The 19,102-nt window shown below is 41.2% G+C and overlaps 2 protein-coding genes across 6 annotated transcripts in view; one reads left to right on the top strand and one right to left on the bottom strand.

Moving 5' to 3' along the window:
• Positions 1-5,306: 5,306 nt before the first annotated feature.
• Positions 5,307-19,102, bottom strand: part of LOC133664542 (gastrula zinc finger protein XlCGF57.1-like) — a 234,817-nt gene continuing 221,021 nt past the window's right edge. For 2 of the 3 annotated variants that reach the window (XM_062069251.1, XM_062069249.1), the window contains exons 2-3: positions 17,591-17,809; positions 5,307-7,451 (exon numbers count right to left, since the gene is read on the bottom strand). In XM_062069251.1, the coding sequence (XP_061925235.1) occupies positions 6,232-7,451; positions 17,591-17,809 (1,439 nt within the window). In that variant the 3' untranslated portion in view covers positions 5,307-6,231. The remainder of the gene's footprint in view (positions 7,452-17,590; positions 17,810-19,102) is intronic. The other variant, XM_062069250.1, reaches the window with a different exon arrangement.
• LOC133664545 (gastrula zinc finger protein xLCGF3.1-like) overlaps positions 16,937-19,102 on the top strand; it is a 32,570-nt gene continuing 30,404 nt past the window's right edge. Inside the window, exons 1-2 of one of the 3 annotated variants that reach the window (XR_009828595.1) lie at positions 16,937-17,074; positions 17,654-18,320. Coding sequence is in view for 1 of the 3 variants with exons in the window: in XM_062069254.1 (XP_061925238.1) it covers positions 16,940-17,074 (135 nt within the window). In the remaining 2 variants the exon portion in view is untranslated. Of the gene's footprint in view, positions 17,075-17,644; positions 18,321-19,102 lie in introns of those variants that run through there. The other 2 variants (XR_009828594.1, XM_062069254.1) reach the window with 2 other exon arrangements.

Raw genomic sequence — 19,102 nt, 5'->3', positions numbered from 1 at the left:
AGCCAGCTTGTACCTAAGTTACGGTCAGAGCGAAAAAAGATACGTCCATCACTGCCTCTCAAGTCCTTCACTGTAACGTTCCTCATCTACAAATCTTTCATCCTCGCTCAAATTAATGGGGTAATCGTCACTTTCTCGGTCCGAATCTCTCTCGCTCCATTGTAAACAATGGGGAATTGTGAGGAATACTAGCTCCTGTGACGTCACGCTACTTCCGGTACAGGCAAGGCTTTTTTTATCAGCGAGCAAAAGTTGCGAACTTTATCGTCGATTTTCTCTACTAAATCCTTTCAGCAAAAATATGGCAATATCGCGAAATGATCAAGTATGACACATAGAATGGATCTGCTATTCCCGTTTAAATAAAAAAAAAATCATTTCAGTAGGCCTTTAACATTGCAACACATGCCAATACGGCCGGGTTAACTTATAAAGTGCAATTTTAAATTTCCCGCTAAACTTCCGGTTGAAAACGTCTATGTATGATGGCGTATGCACGTGACGTCAATGGTTGAAACGGAAGTATTCGGACCCATTGTATCCAATACAAACAGCTCTGTTTTCATCTCAAAATTCCACAGTATTCTGGACATCTGTGTTGGTGAATCTTTTGCAATTTGTTTAATGAACAATGAAGACTGCAAAGAAGAAAGTTGTAGGTGGGATCGGTGTATTAGCGGCTGGCTGCAGCAACACAACCAGGAGGACTTTGAGTTGGATAGCAGACGCGCTATCCGACGCTAGCCGCCGGCCGCATCAATGATCGGGTGAAGTCGTTCGTCGCGCCGTCGATCGCTGGAACGCAGGTGAGCACGGGTGTTGATGAGCAGATGAGGGCTGGCGTAGGTGGATAGCTAATGTTTTTAGCATAGCTCTGTCGAGGTCCCGTAGCTAAGTTAGCTTCAATGGCGTCGTTAGCAACAGCATTGCTAGGCTTTGCCAGGCGGTACAGCATTAACCGTGTGGTTACAGGTCCAGAGTTTGGTAGTATTGTTGATCTTCTGTCTATCCTTCCAGTCAGGGGCTTATTTCTTTTGTTTCTGTATGCAGTTAAGCACGATGCTATCACGTTAGCTCCGTAGCTAAAGTGCTTCGCCGATGTATTGTCGTGGAGATAAAAGTCACTGTGAATGTCCATTTCGCGTTCTCGACTCTCATTTTCAAGAGGATATAGTATCCGAGGTGGTTTAAAATACAAATCCGTGATCCACAATAGAAAAAGGAGAAAGTGTGGAATCCAATGAGCCAGCTTGTACCCAAGTTACGGTCAGCGCGAAAAAAGATACGTCCTGCACTGCACTCTAGTCCTTCACTCTCACGTTCCTCATCCACGAATCTTTCATCCTCGCTCAAATTAATGGGGTAATCGTCGCTTTCTCGGTCTGAATTGCTCTCGCTGCTGGTGTAAACAATGGGGAAATGTGAGGAGCCTTTCAACCTGTGACGTCACGCTACTTCCGGTACAGGCAAGGCTTTTTTTTTTTATCAGCGACCAAAAGTTGCGAACTTTATGGTCGATGTTCTCTACTAAATCCTTTCAGCAAAAATATGGCAATATCGCGAAATGATCAAGTATGACACATAGAATGGATCTGCTATCCCCGTTTAAATAAAAAAAAAAATCATTTCAGTACTGAAACCCACTACTACCGACCACGCAGTCTGATAGTTTATATATCAATGATGAAATCTTAACATTATAACACATGCCAATACGGCATGAATACTTATAAAGTGACATTTTAAATTTGCCGCTAAACTTCCGGTTCGAAACGCCTCTGAGGATGACGTATGCGCGTGACGTAGCCCGGGGAACACGGGTATGCCTTCCACATTGAAGCCAATACGAAAAAGCTCTGTTTTCATTTCATAATTCCACAGTATTCTGGACATCTGTGTTCGTGAATCTGTTGCAATTATGTTCATTGCATTATGGAGAAAGAAGCTGAGCAAGCAAAGAAGAAAGTTGTCGGTGCGAAACGGACGTATTTTTCGAAAGAAGTCAGCAACAACAGTACACAGCCGGCGCGTCTTTGTTTACATTCCCGAAAGATGCAGTCAAGATGGAAGAACTCGGATAACAGAGACTCTAACCAGGAGGACTTTTGACTTCGATACACAGACGCCTGTAGAGAACTGGGACAACACAGACTCTTACCAGGATTACTTTGATTTGGATGACAAAGACGCAGACGTGCTACCGTGAGTATGCAGCTTTGGCTTCTAAACATTTGATCGCTTGACCGTATGTGCGCAACTTTGTTTTTGCGTATGTACGTAACTTTTTTGAAATATATAAGCTTTATGAACCTTGGGTTAGGTGAACGGTCTTTTGGGCTGAGTGATTGTGTGTGTTGATCAGGTGTTTGAATTGTATTGGCGTGTTCTATGGAGCTAGGAGCTAGCATAGGAGCTAGGAGTTAGCATAACAAAGACGTAGGTGTTTTTATGCAGGATTAATTTGTGTCATATTAAATATAAGCCTGGTTGTGTTGTGGCTAATAGAGTATATATATGTCTTGTGTTTATTTACTGTTTTAGTCATTCCCAGCTGAATATCAGGTACCGTGAGTATGCAGCCTTGGCTGCTAAACATTTGATAGCTTGACCGTATGTGCGCGTCACGTACGTAACTTTTTAAAAATATATAAGCTTTATGAACATTGGGTTAGGTGAACTGTCTTTTGGGCTGAGTGATTGTGTGTGTTGATCAGGTGTTTGAATTGTATTGGCGTGTTCTATGGAGCTAGGAGCTAGCAGAGGAGCTAGGAGCTAGCATAACAAACACGTAGGTGTTTTTATGCAGGATTAATTTGTGGCATATTAAATATAAGCCTGGTTGTGTTGTGGCTAATAGAGTATATATATGTCTTGTGCTTATTTACTGTTGTAGTCATTCCCAGCTGAATATCAGGTCACCCCCGGCTCTCACAGCATCTTCCCTATCTGAATCGCTTCCACTCCCCACTAGTCCTTCACTTGCACTTTACTCATCCACAAATCTTTCATCCTCGCTCAAATTAATGGGGAAATTGTCGCTTTCTCGGTCCGAATCTCTCTCACTTCATGCGGTCATCATTGTAAACAATAGGGAACTTTGCGTATATGTTCAACTGACTACGTCACGCTACTTCCGGTAGGGGCAAGCCTTTTTTTATCAGATACCAAAAGTTGCGATCTTTATCGTCGTTGTTCTATACTAAATCCTTTCAGCAAAAATATGGCAATATCGCGAAATGATCAAGTATGACACATAGAATAGATCTGCTATCCCCGTTTAAATGAAAAAAATTCATTTCAGTAGGCCTTTAACCAAAACCAATTCAGTTTTATGTAGTGTAATGAAAGATTAAAAAATGCTCAGTTTTGAAACTATTAAAAGGACACATTTATTAAAAAAAAAAACAAGACTCCAATCGATATTTGCAGTAGCGGCATTTTGTTAATATGAAGGTGAAAAATGTAACAAAGACGAACATATGTTTAATTGAATTGTTTACAAAAGTCTGTAATTCAGAAACTATTGATAGTGTTTCATGCTTGTATAAGAAATCATACTCAACTTCATATATTAAAACAAAATGGGAGAAGGAAGGAGGGATAACTATATCTGAGGAAGAATGGACAATAATATGGAAATATCAATGGACTTGTACCAGCTCACCCAAGTGGAGGGAGTTTGGCTGGAAAAGTTGGATCAGATTTTTTATTACACCTTCTCAGAAGTCTCATTATAATAACAACTCCCCTGCCTGTTGGAGAAATTGTGGGAATTTAAACGCAAACCACTAGCATGTTTTCTGGGACTGCTCCGCCATAAAGGACTATTGGAAAGAGATACACCAAGCTCTACAGGATATTTTCAAATGACCCCTTGAAAGTAAGATTCTGTTTTTCGGACATGTACCTCAGGATTGGCTGAAAAAAGATAAATACTTCATGAATATCCTACTAGTGGCTTGTAAAAAGAGCATTACCAGGAAATGGATATTACAGGAGAGCCCAACTTTGAAGCTATGGATGGAAATCACAATGGACATTTATAAAACAGAGAAGATAACGGCTTTTATTAATTATAAATTAGAGAAATTTACTTCTTACTGGGAATACTGGGTCGATTATGTCACGCCCCATAAGCCTGATTTTATTTTTACTAATTAGTGATTAAACTGTTTCAAAAAAGATTACTCCCTATATGTCTGTTTTTTTTTTCTTTCTATTTATTTATTTACTATCTGTTTATATTTTATTTTTTATTATTATCGTTATTATTGCTATTGTTATAATTTTTTTTGCTGTTTTTCTCTTTTTGGGGGGGGGGGGGGGGCGTCATTGTTGGGAAATAAACAAAAATAATATTTTGACCTTCAGGGCAGACCATAGATGTATGATGTATTTAAATATGATGTAATGAATAAGAATGTCTGATGCTGGATTTCAATAAAAAAATAAAATAATAAAAATAATAATTTGTAAGTAAAAAATGAATCTAAATTAAAAAACAGTAGTTGTATTGATAGAAGTAGTACTCACTTCTCTCATCTGGACTGTAGCTTCCACATAAAAGACAAGTGAGGCGACATGAGAACAACATTGTGTCAATTCTGCCTTCCAGTCACAGTGTGCTGACATGACACTAGATTGTTTATCCGTCATTATCCAGGGTGTCAATCTTGGCTCAGCTCATTTCTGAGAGTCCATTCGTCACATCTGGTTACACCAGGCCGTGCCTTATGTTTGCGTTGTGTTAGTGTTCTCCGGTGTTTATGTTTGCGTTGTGTTAGTGTTCTCCGGGGTTTAGTGTTTTAGTTCCTGTCATGTGCTTTTATTTTGGCGGCTCTTCCGGTTTTGTTGGTGTTTTCCCGTGGCTGCTTCACTTCTGTCCCCGAGCATTTCCCCTCACCTTTTTTCTGTTTGCAATCAAGACTAATTAAATTGATCCTTTTGCTACCTTCGTTGTCTGGACATTATTCTTTGTTCACGGGTGACGATCGACTATCCTTTTTAATGCCAATCTCTAGTACGCACATACTTTGTGGACGCCGTCTGCTCCACATTTGTGCCACCTCGTTCGTCTGCATCTTAAAAATCACTAAAGGATTTTATGTAGCATTCTCACTTTCCAGTTTTTGGTGAACTCTTGTGAAATATCCACTGTCATGTTACTATTTATAGTTAATTAATTAGTAAATTAAGTAAATATTTACTGGGTCCTGCTGCTAGTTCACTTTTTGTGGTGTCATTTTGCTACCTGTTAAGGAAAGTATTTGTTATTAAATATAGAAATAATCCTCCATATTGGCAGCCATAGTCATTCATTTATTCAGCAGAGCAATAAAACTTGGATCTGACAAAAAAGTAAACACGAATGCTGTCTTCCTCGCTGATAAAACATGATAGCAACATGCATCTGCTAGCTCACGATCGCCCCCACTTCTCAGTGTGGCGAGTTGGAGTACTACACGAGGCACTCTAATACAGTGCTTAAATATGTATTTTTAGTCTTATTATTAATGAATAATGAGGTCACACTTGTATTAAAACATTAATGCTGTTTCGTCCAGTAGTGAACGGGTGACGTCTGATGATGATGATGATGATGATGATGATGATGATGATGATGTATCTGTGTAAGTGAACAAATGGATCCACAAGGGACAACAACCCTTTCCACAGACTACACACACATCAGAAACATAAATCTCAAAAACCTACAACAATATATTTGAAGAAGACTTTAGTATTAAAAGTGAAGATGTGAGGTGAAATAAGTACAAATGCAGCAATAAAAACAAGCAACTCCACTCACGATGGCTCTAAAGTTCAGTGATGTGTTGCTAACTTCAGCCTTTTTCTTCTTTGTTGATCTTTTGCAGTAGTTAACATCCATGATGTAACAAGGCTGCTAATCTACCAGAGTCCACATTTTGTTAACCATTTTATTCATTCATACTTTTAATTGGATAAAATCAATAAAATGCAATGTAAAAATGTGTGGGAAAAAAACCCAAATGAAAATAAAAAGATGTCCTCTCTTTAACACGGAGAAAATAAAATAAAATAGTAGCTACATATATAATATTCAATACATGCACACAACTTAAAAAGTAACTACAGGACAACATATAAGACTAGAAGATGAGAAGCACTACATACAACATCAAATATACATTCATATTAAACATGCTGTGTTTTTGAACTACATTTAGCACAATCACTGTTTAAGTGTTTTTAAATCCCCGTAGCTTCCATTACTGTTACACACTTGTGATTACTGATCTGATTCTTAAACCTGAATGTTTTATCACACACAGTGCAACTAAACGGTTTTTCTCCAGTGTGTGTTATCATGTGTCTGGTCAGGTTACACTTTCTGCAGAAACTCTTCTTACAAACAGAGCAAGTAAAAGGTTTTTCACCTGTGTGTGTTCTCATGTGTACTATCATGTCATTCTTAGTGGTGAATCTTTTAGCACAAGCTGAGCACACAAAAGGTTTCTCTCCAGTGTGTGTTCTCATGTGTCTGATCATGCTTTGCTTTCTGGAGAAACTCGTCTTACAAACAGAGCAAGTAAAAGGTTTCTCACCTGTGTGTGTTCTCATGTGCAATATCATTTCCTTCTTAGTGTTGAATCTTTTGGCACAAGCTGAGCAAAGAAAAGGTTTCTCTCCAGTGTGTGTTCTCATGTGTGTGGTCATGCTTTGCTTTGTGGAGAAACTCTTTGTACAAACAGAGCACACAAAAGATTTCTCACCTGTGTGTGTTCTCATGTGTAATATAAATTCATACTTAGTTTTGAATCTATTATCACAAGTTGAGTAAGTAAAGGGTTTCTCTCCAATGTGTAATCTCATGTGTGTGGTCATGTTACGCTTTCTGCAGAAACTCTTCTTACAAACAGAGCAAGTAAAAGGTTTCTCTCCAGTGTGTGTTCTCATGTGTGTGGTCATGTGATGCTTTCTGGAGAAACTCTTCTTACAAACAGAGCAAGTAAAAGGTTTCTCTCCAGTATGTATTCTCATGTGTCTTGTAAAATGAGTCTTCCGTCTAAATGATTTCCCACATTCAGAGCAGTCAAAGTGTTTGTTGTTAGTGTGATGTCTCGTATCACCTTTAGAGTCATTTTTACTCTCCAAAGGTTTTTGGATGTGGTCACTGTGATCAGAAGAGTCTGACATCATGTCGTCCATGTCTGACAGTGGAGCAAAGATGCTGTCTGGTTCTGACTTTATACCTTCACAATGCTCTCCATCAGCTTCTGTGATGTGTTGACTTACAAGCTCCGCCCCTCTGTTCTCCTCACTTTGACTGTGATGAAGCTGTAAGGACTGAACTTCGTCTTCATCATGAAGCTGCTCCTCTTTAATGTGGGAGGGGGCCTGTAGCTCCTTCTGTCCCACACTGGTGTGCCACTCCTCTTCATGACTCCCCGCTGACACCCGCTGGATGTCTGCAGAACAAAAAACACAAATGAGGCGTTACTGTATTTTACTTTGCAGCTCTTATGCCAACCATCCACATTATGTGAGGTTGGCCTAATCAAATATATGCATAAAAACTATAATATGTAAATCATTTATAGCTCTTATTACACATCTTACTGGAAGTATTTTATGATTGTAGACTTTTATTAACCAACAACAGGACAAAAATCAAATATGGTGATGATTGAATAATAGCTAGTTAGTTAAATGGATATGCAGTCACGGGTGGCAGATGTGGGGTCCTAGTCCTTGTTTGTTTACATGGACACGTCCTCGCAAGACGCAAAGTTGAATGATAAAATCCAACCTTACCCGAATAAAAACCATGCATGGTTTATCAGCGAGTCTTGATACTATTTTACTTGACCCAGCCACACACAAATAAATTGTAGTCATCCATGCTTCTTTAAGCTTTCATCTCCTTTGTGGTGTAGAATGATGTCTGGAACTCAAGATAGTTCCACATGTCTGGGAAGGCGACCGACGGATAATCCTTGATATTACTCAACAAATCTTTAGGGATCTATTTCGTTTCATAGTTAGATTTTTTTCTCGTATCTGCTTTTCACAGGAAGATCTAGGCCAGGGGTGTCAAACTAATTTTAGATGGGGGGCCACATGGAGAAAAATCTACTCCCAAGTTGGCTGGACTGGTAAAATCACGGCAAGATAACTTAAAAATAAAGACAACTGCAGATTATTTTCTTTGTTTAAAAATAGAACAAACACATTCTCGAAAATGTACAAATCATAATGTTGTTGTTTTTATTTACACTTACAAGTTGCGGTTAATAGTATTCTATCTTTATTTGTCCTTTTTTACACTCTCAGAATCAATTATATGATAATGTTCATCATTCAACTCATTGGTGTTCATTTTCAATCTATAAAGATGAAATAAGAATATCAAAATCAAATTACAGGATGTTATTGATGTAGTTTGCTCATTTTCCCCCACTGGTGGGCTAACATTATGTGTTTTTTTTTTTTTACATATGTAGCATCATCTACAAATATACAAATAATTGCTATTGCGACATATAGAGGACACATTTAGAACAACAGTTTATTTCATTAAAAAATGTCGACTCATTTTTGTACTTAGCAAACTCATCCCGCGGGCCGGATAAAACCTGTTCGAGGGCCTGATCCGGCACGTGGGCCGTATGTTTGACGCCCCTGATCTAGGCTCTTTGTGTATTCAGAGAGTTGCTAGCTGCACAACAGACATCTTGGCTTGGTTGACCAGCACGTTTTTCACTTCCCGGAAGAAGTCACGTGACTGAATACAAATATGTCAGGTTCAAACACCTAACTATCTGTTAAACGAGACAAGAAGCAAGGAATCAGGCAGAGACAGAGTTCAATTTTGCTCATGTGGAGAAACGTTTGGGGCTGCACACTCAGTTACAGTCTCCCACCACGCTCTGAGGGGCAGTCCCACATGCTCCTCTATTTATTCAGGAGTTCCCTAGTTAACATCACTGAGGGTGCTTCTAGGGGGAGGGGACACATATCACGCAAGTAGCCCAGGTATCACAATACGTGATTATTCAGAATGCAAATGTGCTTTAGCTCGAAATTTTGCCCTGGCTCTGCTTTGTCTGCGTGTTGTCTTCTTATCTTCGTTGAGGTACTTGAAGTTCGTCCTTGGTGGTTTTAAGGGCCTGGTAGACAGAAACGGCTGCTGCGAGACAACTTGCAGTGGAAGATAACAAGTTAGGTCAACGCTTTCTGGTTCCTGCTAAGTTGCAACTTGTGCTTGGTTTTCTCGCACAGCATGAATAGGAATCCAAGATGGCAACCATGTCTATTCTGTGTTCTTACCTGAGGTCTGAGTTTTTGTGTTTTTTATGTATGAGATTTTAATTCATATTAGTCTGAATGAGTGGTACTCTGCAAGCTAAACTAATTCTCTGCAGAGTGGGTTTTCTGGTGGATAGTTTCTCATCAAATGTCACTGGATTGCCATAGACTTTGGCCTACCTATAATCCACCTGTTCAGATAGCAAAAGCAGACAGCTAGCACCATTCGGCCTGCCTGCTATCCTTCCACCATCGGCCTGACTGCAGCTAGCCTTCCACCATCGGCCTGACTGCAGCTAGCCTTCCACCATCGGCCTGACTGCAGCTAGCCTTCCACCATCGGCCTGCCTACTGCTAGCTTTCCACCATCGGCCTGCCTGCTAGCCTTCCACCATCGGCCTGCCTGCCGCTAGCCTTCCACCATCGGCCTCCCTGCTAGCCTTCCACCATCGGCCTGACTGCTGCTAGCCTTCCACCATCGGCCTGCTTGCTAGCCTTCCACCATCGGCCTGACTGCTGATAGCCTTCCACCATCGGCCTGACTGCTGCTAGCCTTCCACCATCGGCCTGCCTGCTGCTAGCCTTCCACCATCGGCCTGACTGCTGCTAGCTTTCCACCATCGGCCTGCCTGCTGCTAGCCTTCCACCATCGGCCTGCCTGCTGCTAGCCTTCCACCATCGGCCTGCCTGCTGATAGCCTTCCACCATCGGCCTGACTGCTGCTAGCCTTCCACCATCTGCCTGACTGCTGATAGCTTTCCACCATCGGCCTGCCTGCTGCTAGCCTTCCACCATCGGCCTGCCTGCTGCTAGCCTTCCACCATCAACCTGCCTGCTGCTAGCTTTCCACCATCGGCCTGCCTTCTGCTGGCTTCCCACCATCGGCCTGCCTGCTGCTGGCTTTCCACCATCGGCCTGACTGCTGCTAGCCTCCCACCATCGGCCTGCCTGCTGCTAGCCTCCCACCATCGACCTGCCTGTTGCTAGCTTTCCACCATCGGCCTGCCTTCTGCTGGCTTCCCACCATCGGCCTGCCTGCTGCTGGCTTTCCACCATCGGCCTGCCTGCTGCTAGCCTTCCACCATCGGTCTGCCTGCTGCTAGCCTTCCACCATCGACCTGCCTGCTGCTAGCCTTCCACCATCGGCCTGCCTGCTGCTAGCCTTCCACCATCGGCCTGCCTGCTGCTAGCCTTCCACCATCAGCCGGCCTGCTGCTAGCCTTCAACAATCGGCCTGCCTTCTGCTGGCTTCCCACCATCGGCCTGCCTGCTGCTGGCTTTCCACCATCGGCCTGCCTGCTGCTAGCTTTCCACCATCGACCTGCCTGCTGCTAGCCTTCCACCATCGACCTGCCTGCTGCTGGTTTTCCACCATCGGCCTGCCTTCTGCTGGCTTCCCACCATCGGCCTGCCTTCTGCTGGCTTCCCACCATCGGCCTGCCTACTGCTGGCTTTTCACCATCGGCCTGACTGCTGCTAGCTTTCCACCATCGGCCTGCCTGCTGATAGCCTTCCACCATCGGCCTGCCTGCTGCTAGTCTTCCACCATCGGCCTGCCTGCTGCTAGTCTTCCACCATCGGCCTGACTGCTGCTAGCTTTCCACCATCAGCCTGCCTGCTGCTAGCCTTCCACCATCGGCCTGCCTGCTGCTATCCATCCACCATCGGCCTGCCTGCTAGCCTTCCACCATCGGCCTGCCTGCTGCTAGCCTTCAACCATAGGCCTGCCTGCTAGCCTTCCAACATCGGCCTGCTGTTTGCCTCCAGCCATTGGCTACGTCTACGGGCTTCTACCCATCGGCCTTGATTGCTAGCCTTCAGCCCAGTCTGCTAACATCTTCAAAAGTGGTAAAATAAGTGGAACTTCTCCTCTCACTATGTCACAAATCATTATATTGTGTTTTATACTTTTGTGTGGTTTTACTGGTGTCCCTAATGGGTCTGGTCACCCCCCCCCCCTTACAAGCTATGCTACTTCAAGATGACAACTTTGATAATTTGACATTTCATCATAGTGGCAGCTACAAAATAACCTCAGCCTTATCTCAGTTGAAGATTTCTGTGACTTTGGACAAAACAAAATGGCTGCATACTATGGTAGAGTCCATTCATTCTTATTGTTTCCAAGTTTTGAGAGATCACGTCAACATTACTGCATCGTCCCCTATTATGAGCACTTACTTTCACAGATTAAAGACCGACTCAAAAGATGGTAACTTTAAGCGCAAATGTTTAGTTATATTATTGTTATTGCTCTCAGGAAATGTTGAGACTAATCCAGGCCCTGATACACCTTCACAATGTTTTACAACTGCGGATTTTAAAACTAGATCTGGTCTTGGGATTATTCATATCAATGTTAGAAGTTTACTCCCTAAACTGGATATGATAAAGATCTGGATAAACTCAACAAATGTTGATATTGTAGTCTTATCTGAAACTTGGCTTAAACAATCTGTGCTTGATAAAGATATTTACATTCATTGCTCTAATGTCTATCGTACTGACCGACAAAGAAAAGGTGGTGGAGTGGCCATATATATTAAGCAGAGGTTTGATGTTAAATTAGTGCTCTCTGAATCAGCAAGTAAAGAACTTGAACTGTTAGCCCTTGAAATTGAATTAGCTAGAAATCACCACATTATGCTAGTGGGGTGTTATAGGCCACCATCTGCCCCTAATAATTCTCTATCTACTCTTGTGAAGCTTCTGTCTCAACTGAAATACAATGAAATAGTGATGGTTGGTGATTTGAACTGGGACTGGCTCACATCTGTGTCTGACTCTTTGAAAGTACAGTGTGAATCTATAAATTTAACACAATCAATTAACTCAGCTACAAGACCTAATCCTAAATGCCCTCAAAAAGCTACCCTCATTGACTTAATTCTAACAAATATGCCCTTTAAATGTGTTGCATCTGGTGTTTTCCCTCATGATGTGAGAGATCCTTGTGTGATTGCAGCAGTGCGAGACACAAGGATTCCTAAAAGCAAGCCTTGTCTTGTTGAAAAACGTAATATGAAATTATTTGAGACGCAAGCTTTTTTTTACAAGACTTGCATCTTTTTAAGTGGGATAGAATTGCTCTTTTTGATAATGTTGAACTGGCTTCGAAATATTTTCACGAAAGCTTCTTGAGTATAGTGAACAAACATGCCCCTTTTAGAAAATGTAGGGTTAAAGAACATGACAATCAGTGGTTTAAATCGGACCTGTCAGATGTATTGCATGAGCGTAATGCTGCTTGGGCCAGGGCACACAAGTCAGGGTTAGAAGCAGATTGGTTGAATTTTAGACAATTAAGAAATCAATTTACCTCTCTCCTTCGGAAAGTCAAATCAGAATTTTATTTCTCACAACTGAAAACCTCAAACACCCAAAGAAGTTTTGGAAAATCATCAAATCTTTGTCCGCGTGCTGTAATTCAGTCAATCTCCCACCTAGTATACTTGTTGATGGTGTCAGAGTAAGTGACAGAAGAGAAATGGGTAGTCATTATAATAATCATTTTATTTCCTCTGGTTTTCTCTATAATTCTGACAACTCTACTGAAGTTCCGCTGACTCCAGAAAGAACCGTTGAAAATACCCAGGTTTTTAACTTTACGCCCTTTACCACAACAGAGGTCATGAGGGCTCTAAAACAACTTAAACCTAGAAAGCCAGCTGGCTCAGATAAATTGGAGCCGCTCTTCCTAAAGTTGGCAGCTGAAATTATAACTGGACCACGGACTCACATTTTTAACCTTACTCTAATTTCAAATCCCCTTGGATTGGAAATCTGCCCTTGTAATCCCCCTATTAAAAGGAAGTGACCCTAGTAATCTAAATAATTACAGACCGATCTCTAAACTCTCTGTTCTGGCAAAAGTGCTTGAATCCCTTATCAGTGAACAGATAAAATATTTTTTGGACACCAACTTTATTCCGTCACCATTTCAGTCAGGTTTTCGCAAAAATCGCAGTACTGTTACTGCTGCTATGAAGTTTATAAAATGATGTAACTGAAGCTCTTGACAAGAAGCAGTGCTGTCTGTCCCTCTTCATTGACTTGTCAAAGGCATTTGATACTGTTGATCATGTTATTTTAATCAAACGTCTTTCAGCTATTGGTTTTTCTCAGCAAGCAGTTGGATGGTTTGCAAATTACCTCACAAGTAGAACTCCGGCTGTTCAGATAGAGGGTTCCTTCTCGGACGTACTGCAAGTGGAAAAGGGTGTCCCTCAAGGTTCTGTGTTGGGCCCAGGGCTGGGCGATATGGCCCTTTTTTTAATATCGCGATATTTTAAGGCCATATCGCGATACACGATATATATGTGGATATTTTGCCTTAGCCTTGAATGAACACTTGATGCATATAATCACAGCAGTATGATGATTCTATGTGTCTAAATTAAAACATTCTTCTTCATACTGCATTAATATATGCTACTTTAAAGGCCTACTGAAATGATTTTTTAAAATTTAAACGGGAATAGCAGATCCATTCTATGTGTCATACTTGATCATTTCGCGATGTTGCCATATTTTTGCTGAAAGGATTTAGTAGAGAAAATCGACGATAAAGTTCGCAACTTTTGCTCGCTGATAAAAAAGCCTGGCCTGTACCGGAAGTAGCGTGACGTCACAGGAGGTAATATTCCTCACAATTCCCCGTTGTTTACAATGGAGCGAGAGAGATTTGGAGCGACAAAGCGACGATTACCCCATTAATTTGAGCGAGGATGAAAGATTTGTGGATGAGGAACGTTAGAGTGACGGACTAGAATGCAGTGAAATACATATCTTTTTTCGCTCTGACCGTAACTTAGGTACAAGCTGGCTCATTGGATTCCACACTCTCTCCTTTTTCTATTGTGGATCACGGATTTGTATTCTAAACCACCTCGGATACTATATCCTCTTGAAAATGAAGAGTCAAGAACGCGAAATGGACATTCACAGTGACTTTTATCTCCACGACTATACATCGACGAAGCTCTTTAGCATGAGCTAACGTGATAGCATCTGTCTCAAATGTAGATAGAAACAAAATAAATAAATCCCTGACTGGAAGGATAGACAGAAGATCAACAATACTATTACATGTAACTACACGGTTAATAATTCTCAGCCTGGCAAAGCTTAACAATGCTGTTGCTAACGACGCTGAAGCTAACTTAGCAACTTAGCAACCGGACCTCACAGAGCTATGATAAAAACATTAGCGCTCCACCTACGCCAGCCAGCCCTCATCTGCTCATCAACAGCCGTGCTCACCTGCGTTCCAGCGATCGACGGCGCGACGAAGGACTTCACCCGTGGGTTTGGCAGCTAGCATCGGCTAGGCGTCTGCTATCCAAGTAAGTAGTCCTTGTTGTGTTGCTACAGCCAGCCGCTCATACACCGATCCCACCTACAACGTTCTTCTTTGCAGCCTCCATTGTTCATTAAACAAATTGCAAAAGATTCACCAACACAGATGTCCAGAATACTGTGGAATTATGAAATGAAAACAGAGCTTGTTGTATAGGATTCTACAGGCTACGAATACTTCCCTTGCCCTCGTGACGTCACACGCATACGTCAGCATAATAAAACGTTTTTAACCGGAAGTGTGGCGGGAAATTTAAAATTGCACTTTATAAGTTAACCCGGCCGTATTGGCATGTGTTGCAATGTTAAGATTTCATCATTGATATATAAAATATCAGACTGCGTGGTCGGTAGTAGTGGCTTTCAGTAGGCCTTTAAAACTTTCATGCAGAGAAGGAAATCACAACTAAAAAAATCACTATTTTTTTCATACGGTGTTGATCTGGAAATGTTTGCCTCTGCATTTTGATGGTGTGGGCGTGTGGCACCGAACGGAGATAATGACATGCGGAGTAAGCACTCTTCATTCTCTAGCAGTTGACTTTTCAAATGATGCTACATATTAGCAGTAATGCTACTTTTTATAGCAACGCTTTTGCCCCACACTTGACAAATTACAGTCTGTTCGACATATTCCCACTTGAAGCCAAACCACCGCCAGACGATGGACCCCCTGCTGTTTTTTGGGGGAATTAATCATTCCTTCATTTGTTACCAGATTCGCACCTTCTCTCTCTCGTATTACCACTCGCACGGCTGCGCTAGCATCACAGCTAACGTTACCCATGCTTATACCTCTCTGCTGCGCGAGGGCGTATACGTATGTCGTGACAGTATGTGATGTGTGTAAGAAGGTGCGCTTGTCTGTCTGTGAGAAGGAGACACAGGAAAGAGAGAGGAGAGCTTGTGGTGTAATGCCAGCAGCTAAAAGCAACTGTGTGAAAACGTATACTCCAATATCACGACATAGTCAATTTCTATATTGCACAGAGACAAACCCGCAATATATCGCGTATATCGATATATCGCCCAGCCCTAGTTGGGCCCATTATTAATTAATAATTAATAATCTTGGACAGAATATTCCAAACTCAACTTTCCATTCCTACGCTGATGATACTGTCATATACTGCACAGCACCCACTCCTGCTAAGGCCTTTAAATATCTACAACATGCATTTGACAGAGTACAAGAACAACTTTGCGATCTTCAACTGCTTTTAAATGCAGAGAAAACAAAGTGTATGTTCTTTACCACATCAAAAACTGTAAGATCAGCACTGTGTGACAACATTTTAACAAGAAATGGGCAACAAATTGTGTTAGTATCTTCTTTTAAATATTCAGGATTTTTAATTGATGAGCACTTGAGTTTTAAAGAGCACATTCAGTATGTTGTAAAAAAACTGAAACTTTTACTGGGATTTTATTTTAGAAACAAGTCTTGCTTTTCTTTTACTGTGAAACAGAAATTGGTGGAAACAACTTGTTTACCTGTTATTGACTATGGAGATGTGTTGTACATGAATGCTACTGCTGGTTGTCTCCACAAGCTGGATAGTGTGTACCACGGGGCACTGAGATTCATCACCAACTTACTCACCATTGTGTGTTATACTCAATGGTTAACTTACTCACCATTGTGTGTTATACTCAATGGTTAACTGGACGTCTTTATGTGCTCGACGCCTCAATCATTGGTATGTGTTCATCTACAAAACCATTCTGGGTATCACCCCATCTTTTTTGTCTTGTATTTTAACACAGAAACAAGGAAGTCACAATCTTCGTTCAATGAATGTTCTGCAATTTGTCGTCCCCAAAGTAAGAACTGAACTGGGCAAGAAAGCATTTAGGTTTTCAGCACCGAAGGCTTTGAATAACCTACAATCGAATCTTCAACTTCAAACCCTTGTTACATTAAATGAGTTTAAAGCTTCTGTGAAAAGATTGCAGTCTACCTTGTCTGTATGCACATGTGTCATGTGAGCAAGTTTTAATGTTGTACATTTGATGTTTTATGTGTTGTTTACTGTTTATTGTTCTTAATGTAACTTTGCTGCTGCCCTCTTGGCCAGGTCTCCCTTGGAAAAGAGATGTTTGATCTCAGTGGGATTTTACCTAGTTAAATAAAGGCTACATTTAAAAAAAATTTAAAAATCACTGAATATTACACACTGCAGACTTCCTGAGAGCCAACAACATAATAAAACATCACTTACTGTACAATGTCTGCTGTCACTATGACGAAGACTGATAGAATCTTGTTATATTTTCGTTTAGATGCAGAATGACTCATAAACGTCGCATGGAAAAGGGGGGTGACGTCAAGCATCTTTTTGTGTCGTTCACCATTGCCGGGTCGAAATTGGCTGTCAAAGGGTACCAACTTGTCAGAGTACGTCCTCATCCTCCTACTATCCAGGTGAGAGGCACGATTCATGATCTGGAATAATTTTTCACCAGCACCGAGGCGAGGAAGGAGCTCACCAGTCGGTGATGTCAACTTGGGAACACAAGCTATAAATAGTTTGTCTGCGTTAGCACTTATAATAACAATATCACTAAAACTTGGTTGTTATTCAAGCCACAAAATGCAAATGGAGTATTGTTGGCGCTTTTTGGATGGTTATAGAGGACCTCCCATTGGCTCCATTGCAAGTGGACTTTTATTTACATTTATGAGTTAGAATGGGATTACAAAAAAAATATCCACCGTCATGTCTTTTATAATGATTGTGAACGATACAAAAAATTCCCCAAAAAAGTGCAGTTCCCCTCTAAATTCAAATGATTAGATTCAAGACTTGAAGTCTATGAGCATGAAGTGATGAAGCCTACTTGGATGAGAGGACAAACATCTTCTAAGACAAAGTGAACAGTCCAGTTGTGATGGATTGAATGCCCTGAGAATAAAATGATATGTGGATGTTGTGCTTACTTGGACTGTGATGAAGCTGTGAGGACTCAGGTGGTTTGTCTTCATGCTCTTCAGTCTTCACAGAGACAACAGTCAGTGGAAATTTGGTGACATCATCCTCCTCCTGCCCTAGAAGACACTCTCCCTCCTGACTGATCCACACTTCCTCCTCTTCCTCTTTAATGTGGGGGGGATGTGGATCCTCGTCTTCCTCTTTAATGTGGGGGGGCTGCTGGATGTCTGTTGGGTAAATAAGTAAATAAGAATTAAAGAGAATATAAATAGTTTTGGACTGACACTGTTAACACAATTACATTATGTGTGTTCTTTCGTGTGTTGTGTTAAAAGTGTGTAGCAAAACAACCAATAAATACGCAGGAAATACCTCCTCTTGTCCCAGCCACTAAAATTAATTCAAAAGTGAGTACAAAAACAGACTTGGAAATTTGATGATGGGCAATTTGAAAAGTTTTTTTATAATTACGGGGCAACATTGATTAAGGGATTCATAACTTTACACTCACTGACTTAAAGTGTGTAAATATTTTATTCTGTATACGGTCTAACACCTAAACTTTATCTCTAAACTTAACCATAATATTTTAATGACATAGTCATTATCATAACTTCAATATCATGGAAATAAAAAAAATCTAATTCCACAATCATTTAAAAAAACATTCATGGTATGTTTTTGTCATCATGCAACATATTTTTTTGTGGTCATTTTGTTGGCTGGGCCAAAAGCAACTTTTACTAAAACATGTTTTACTATATGGTGTTTTATGGAGTATCTCCATCAACAATTCCTCTTTAGGAATTGGAGACCATCTACGACACGCTGAAGGAAAGTCAGTCACCTTTATGTTCTTTTAATAAATCAAGTGTTGACTACTTTGGTTACTGAAAATAAATGTTTACTTTAACTTATTGATGCATGTAAGTCAGAATCAGGAAGTAAAATAACAACTTAAATTACATTTGATTACAGTATAAAATGTATTTGGTGAGTGTGTGAGTTTTGTGTAAACATGTTGATACAGGTTTACGTCTTCTTGGGGACTGGAACACAGATATGTCCTGAAAGGATGCACCCATTTTTAAAACCTTCACTAAGCTGTGCCACCAACATTGCCTCACTTATTAGCTCATTAAGCAAACTACCAGGGTGAGTGAGTTATTTTAAACCTTCATAGACCTCGTTGTGAGCAGCACGGTGGAAGAGGGGTTAGTGCATCTGCCTCACAATACGAAGGTCCTGAGTAGTCCTGAGTTCAATCCCGGGCTCTGGATCTTTCTGTGTGGAGTTTGCATGTTCTCCCCGTGACTGCGTGGGTTCCCTCCGGGTACTCCGGCTTCCTCACACCTCTAAAGACATGCACCTGGGGATAGGTTGATTGGCAACACTAAGTTGGCCCTAGTGTTTGAATGTGAGTGTGAATGTTGTCTGTCTATCTGTGTTGGCCCTGTGATGAGGTGGCGACTTGTCCAGGGTGTACCCCCCTACCGCCCGATTGCAGCTGAGATAGGCTC

This window comes from Entelurus aequoreus, linkage group LG14 (genome assembly GCF_033978785.1).
Source record: "Entelurus aequoreus isolate RoL-2023_Sb linkage group LG14, RoL_Eaeq_v1.1, whole genome shotgun sequence".
Classification (NCBI taxonomy): domain Eukaryota; kingdom Metazoa; phylum Chordata; class Actinopteri; order Syngnathiformes; family Syngnathidae; genus Entelurus; species Entelurus aequoreus.
This window is presented reverse-complemented; position numbering and strand designations above follow the sequence as displayed.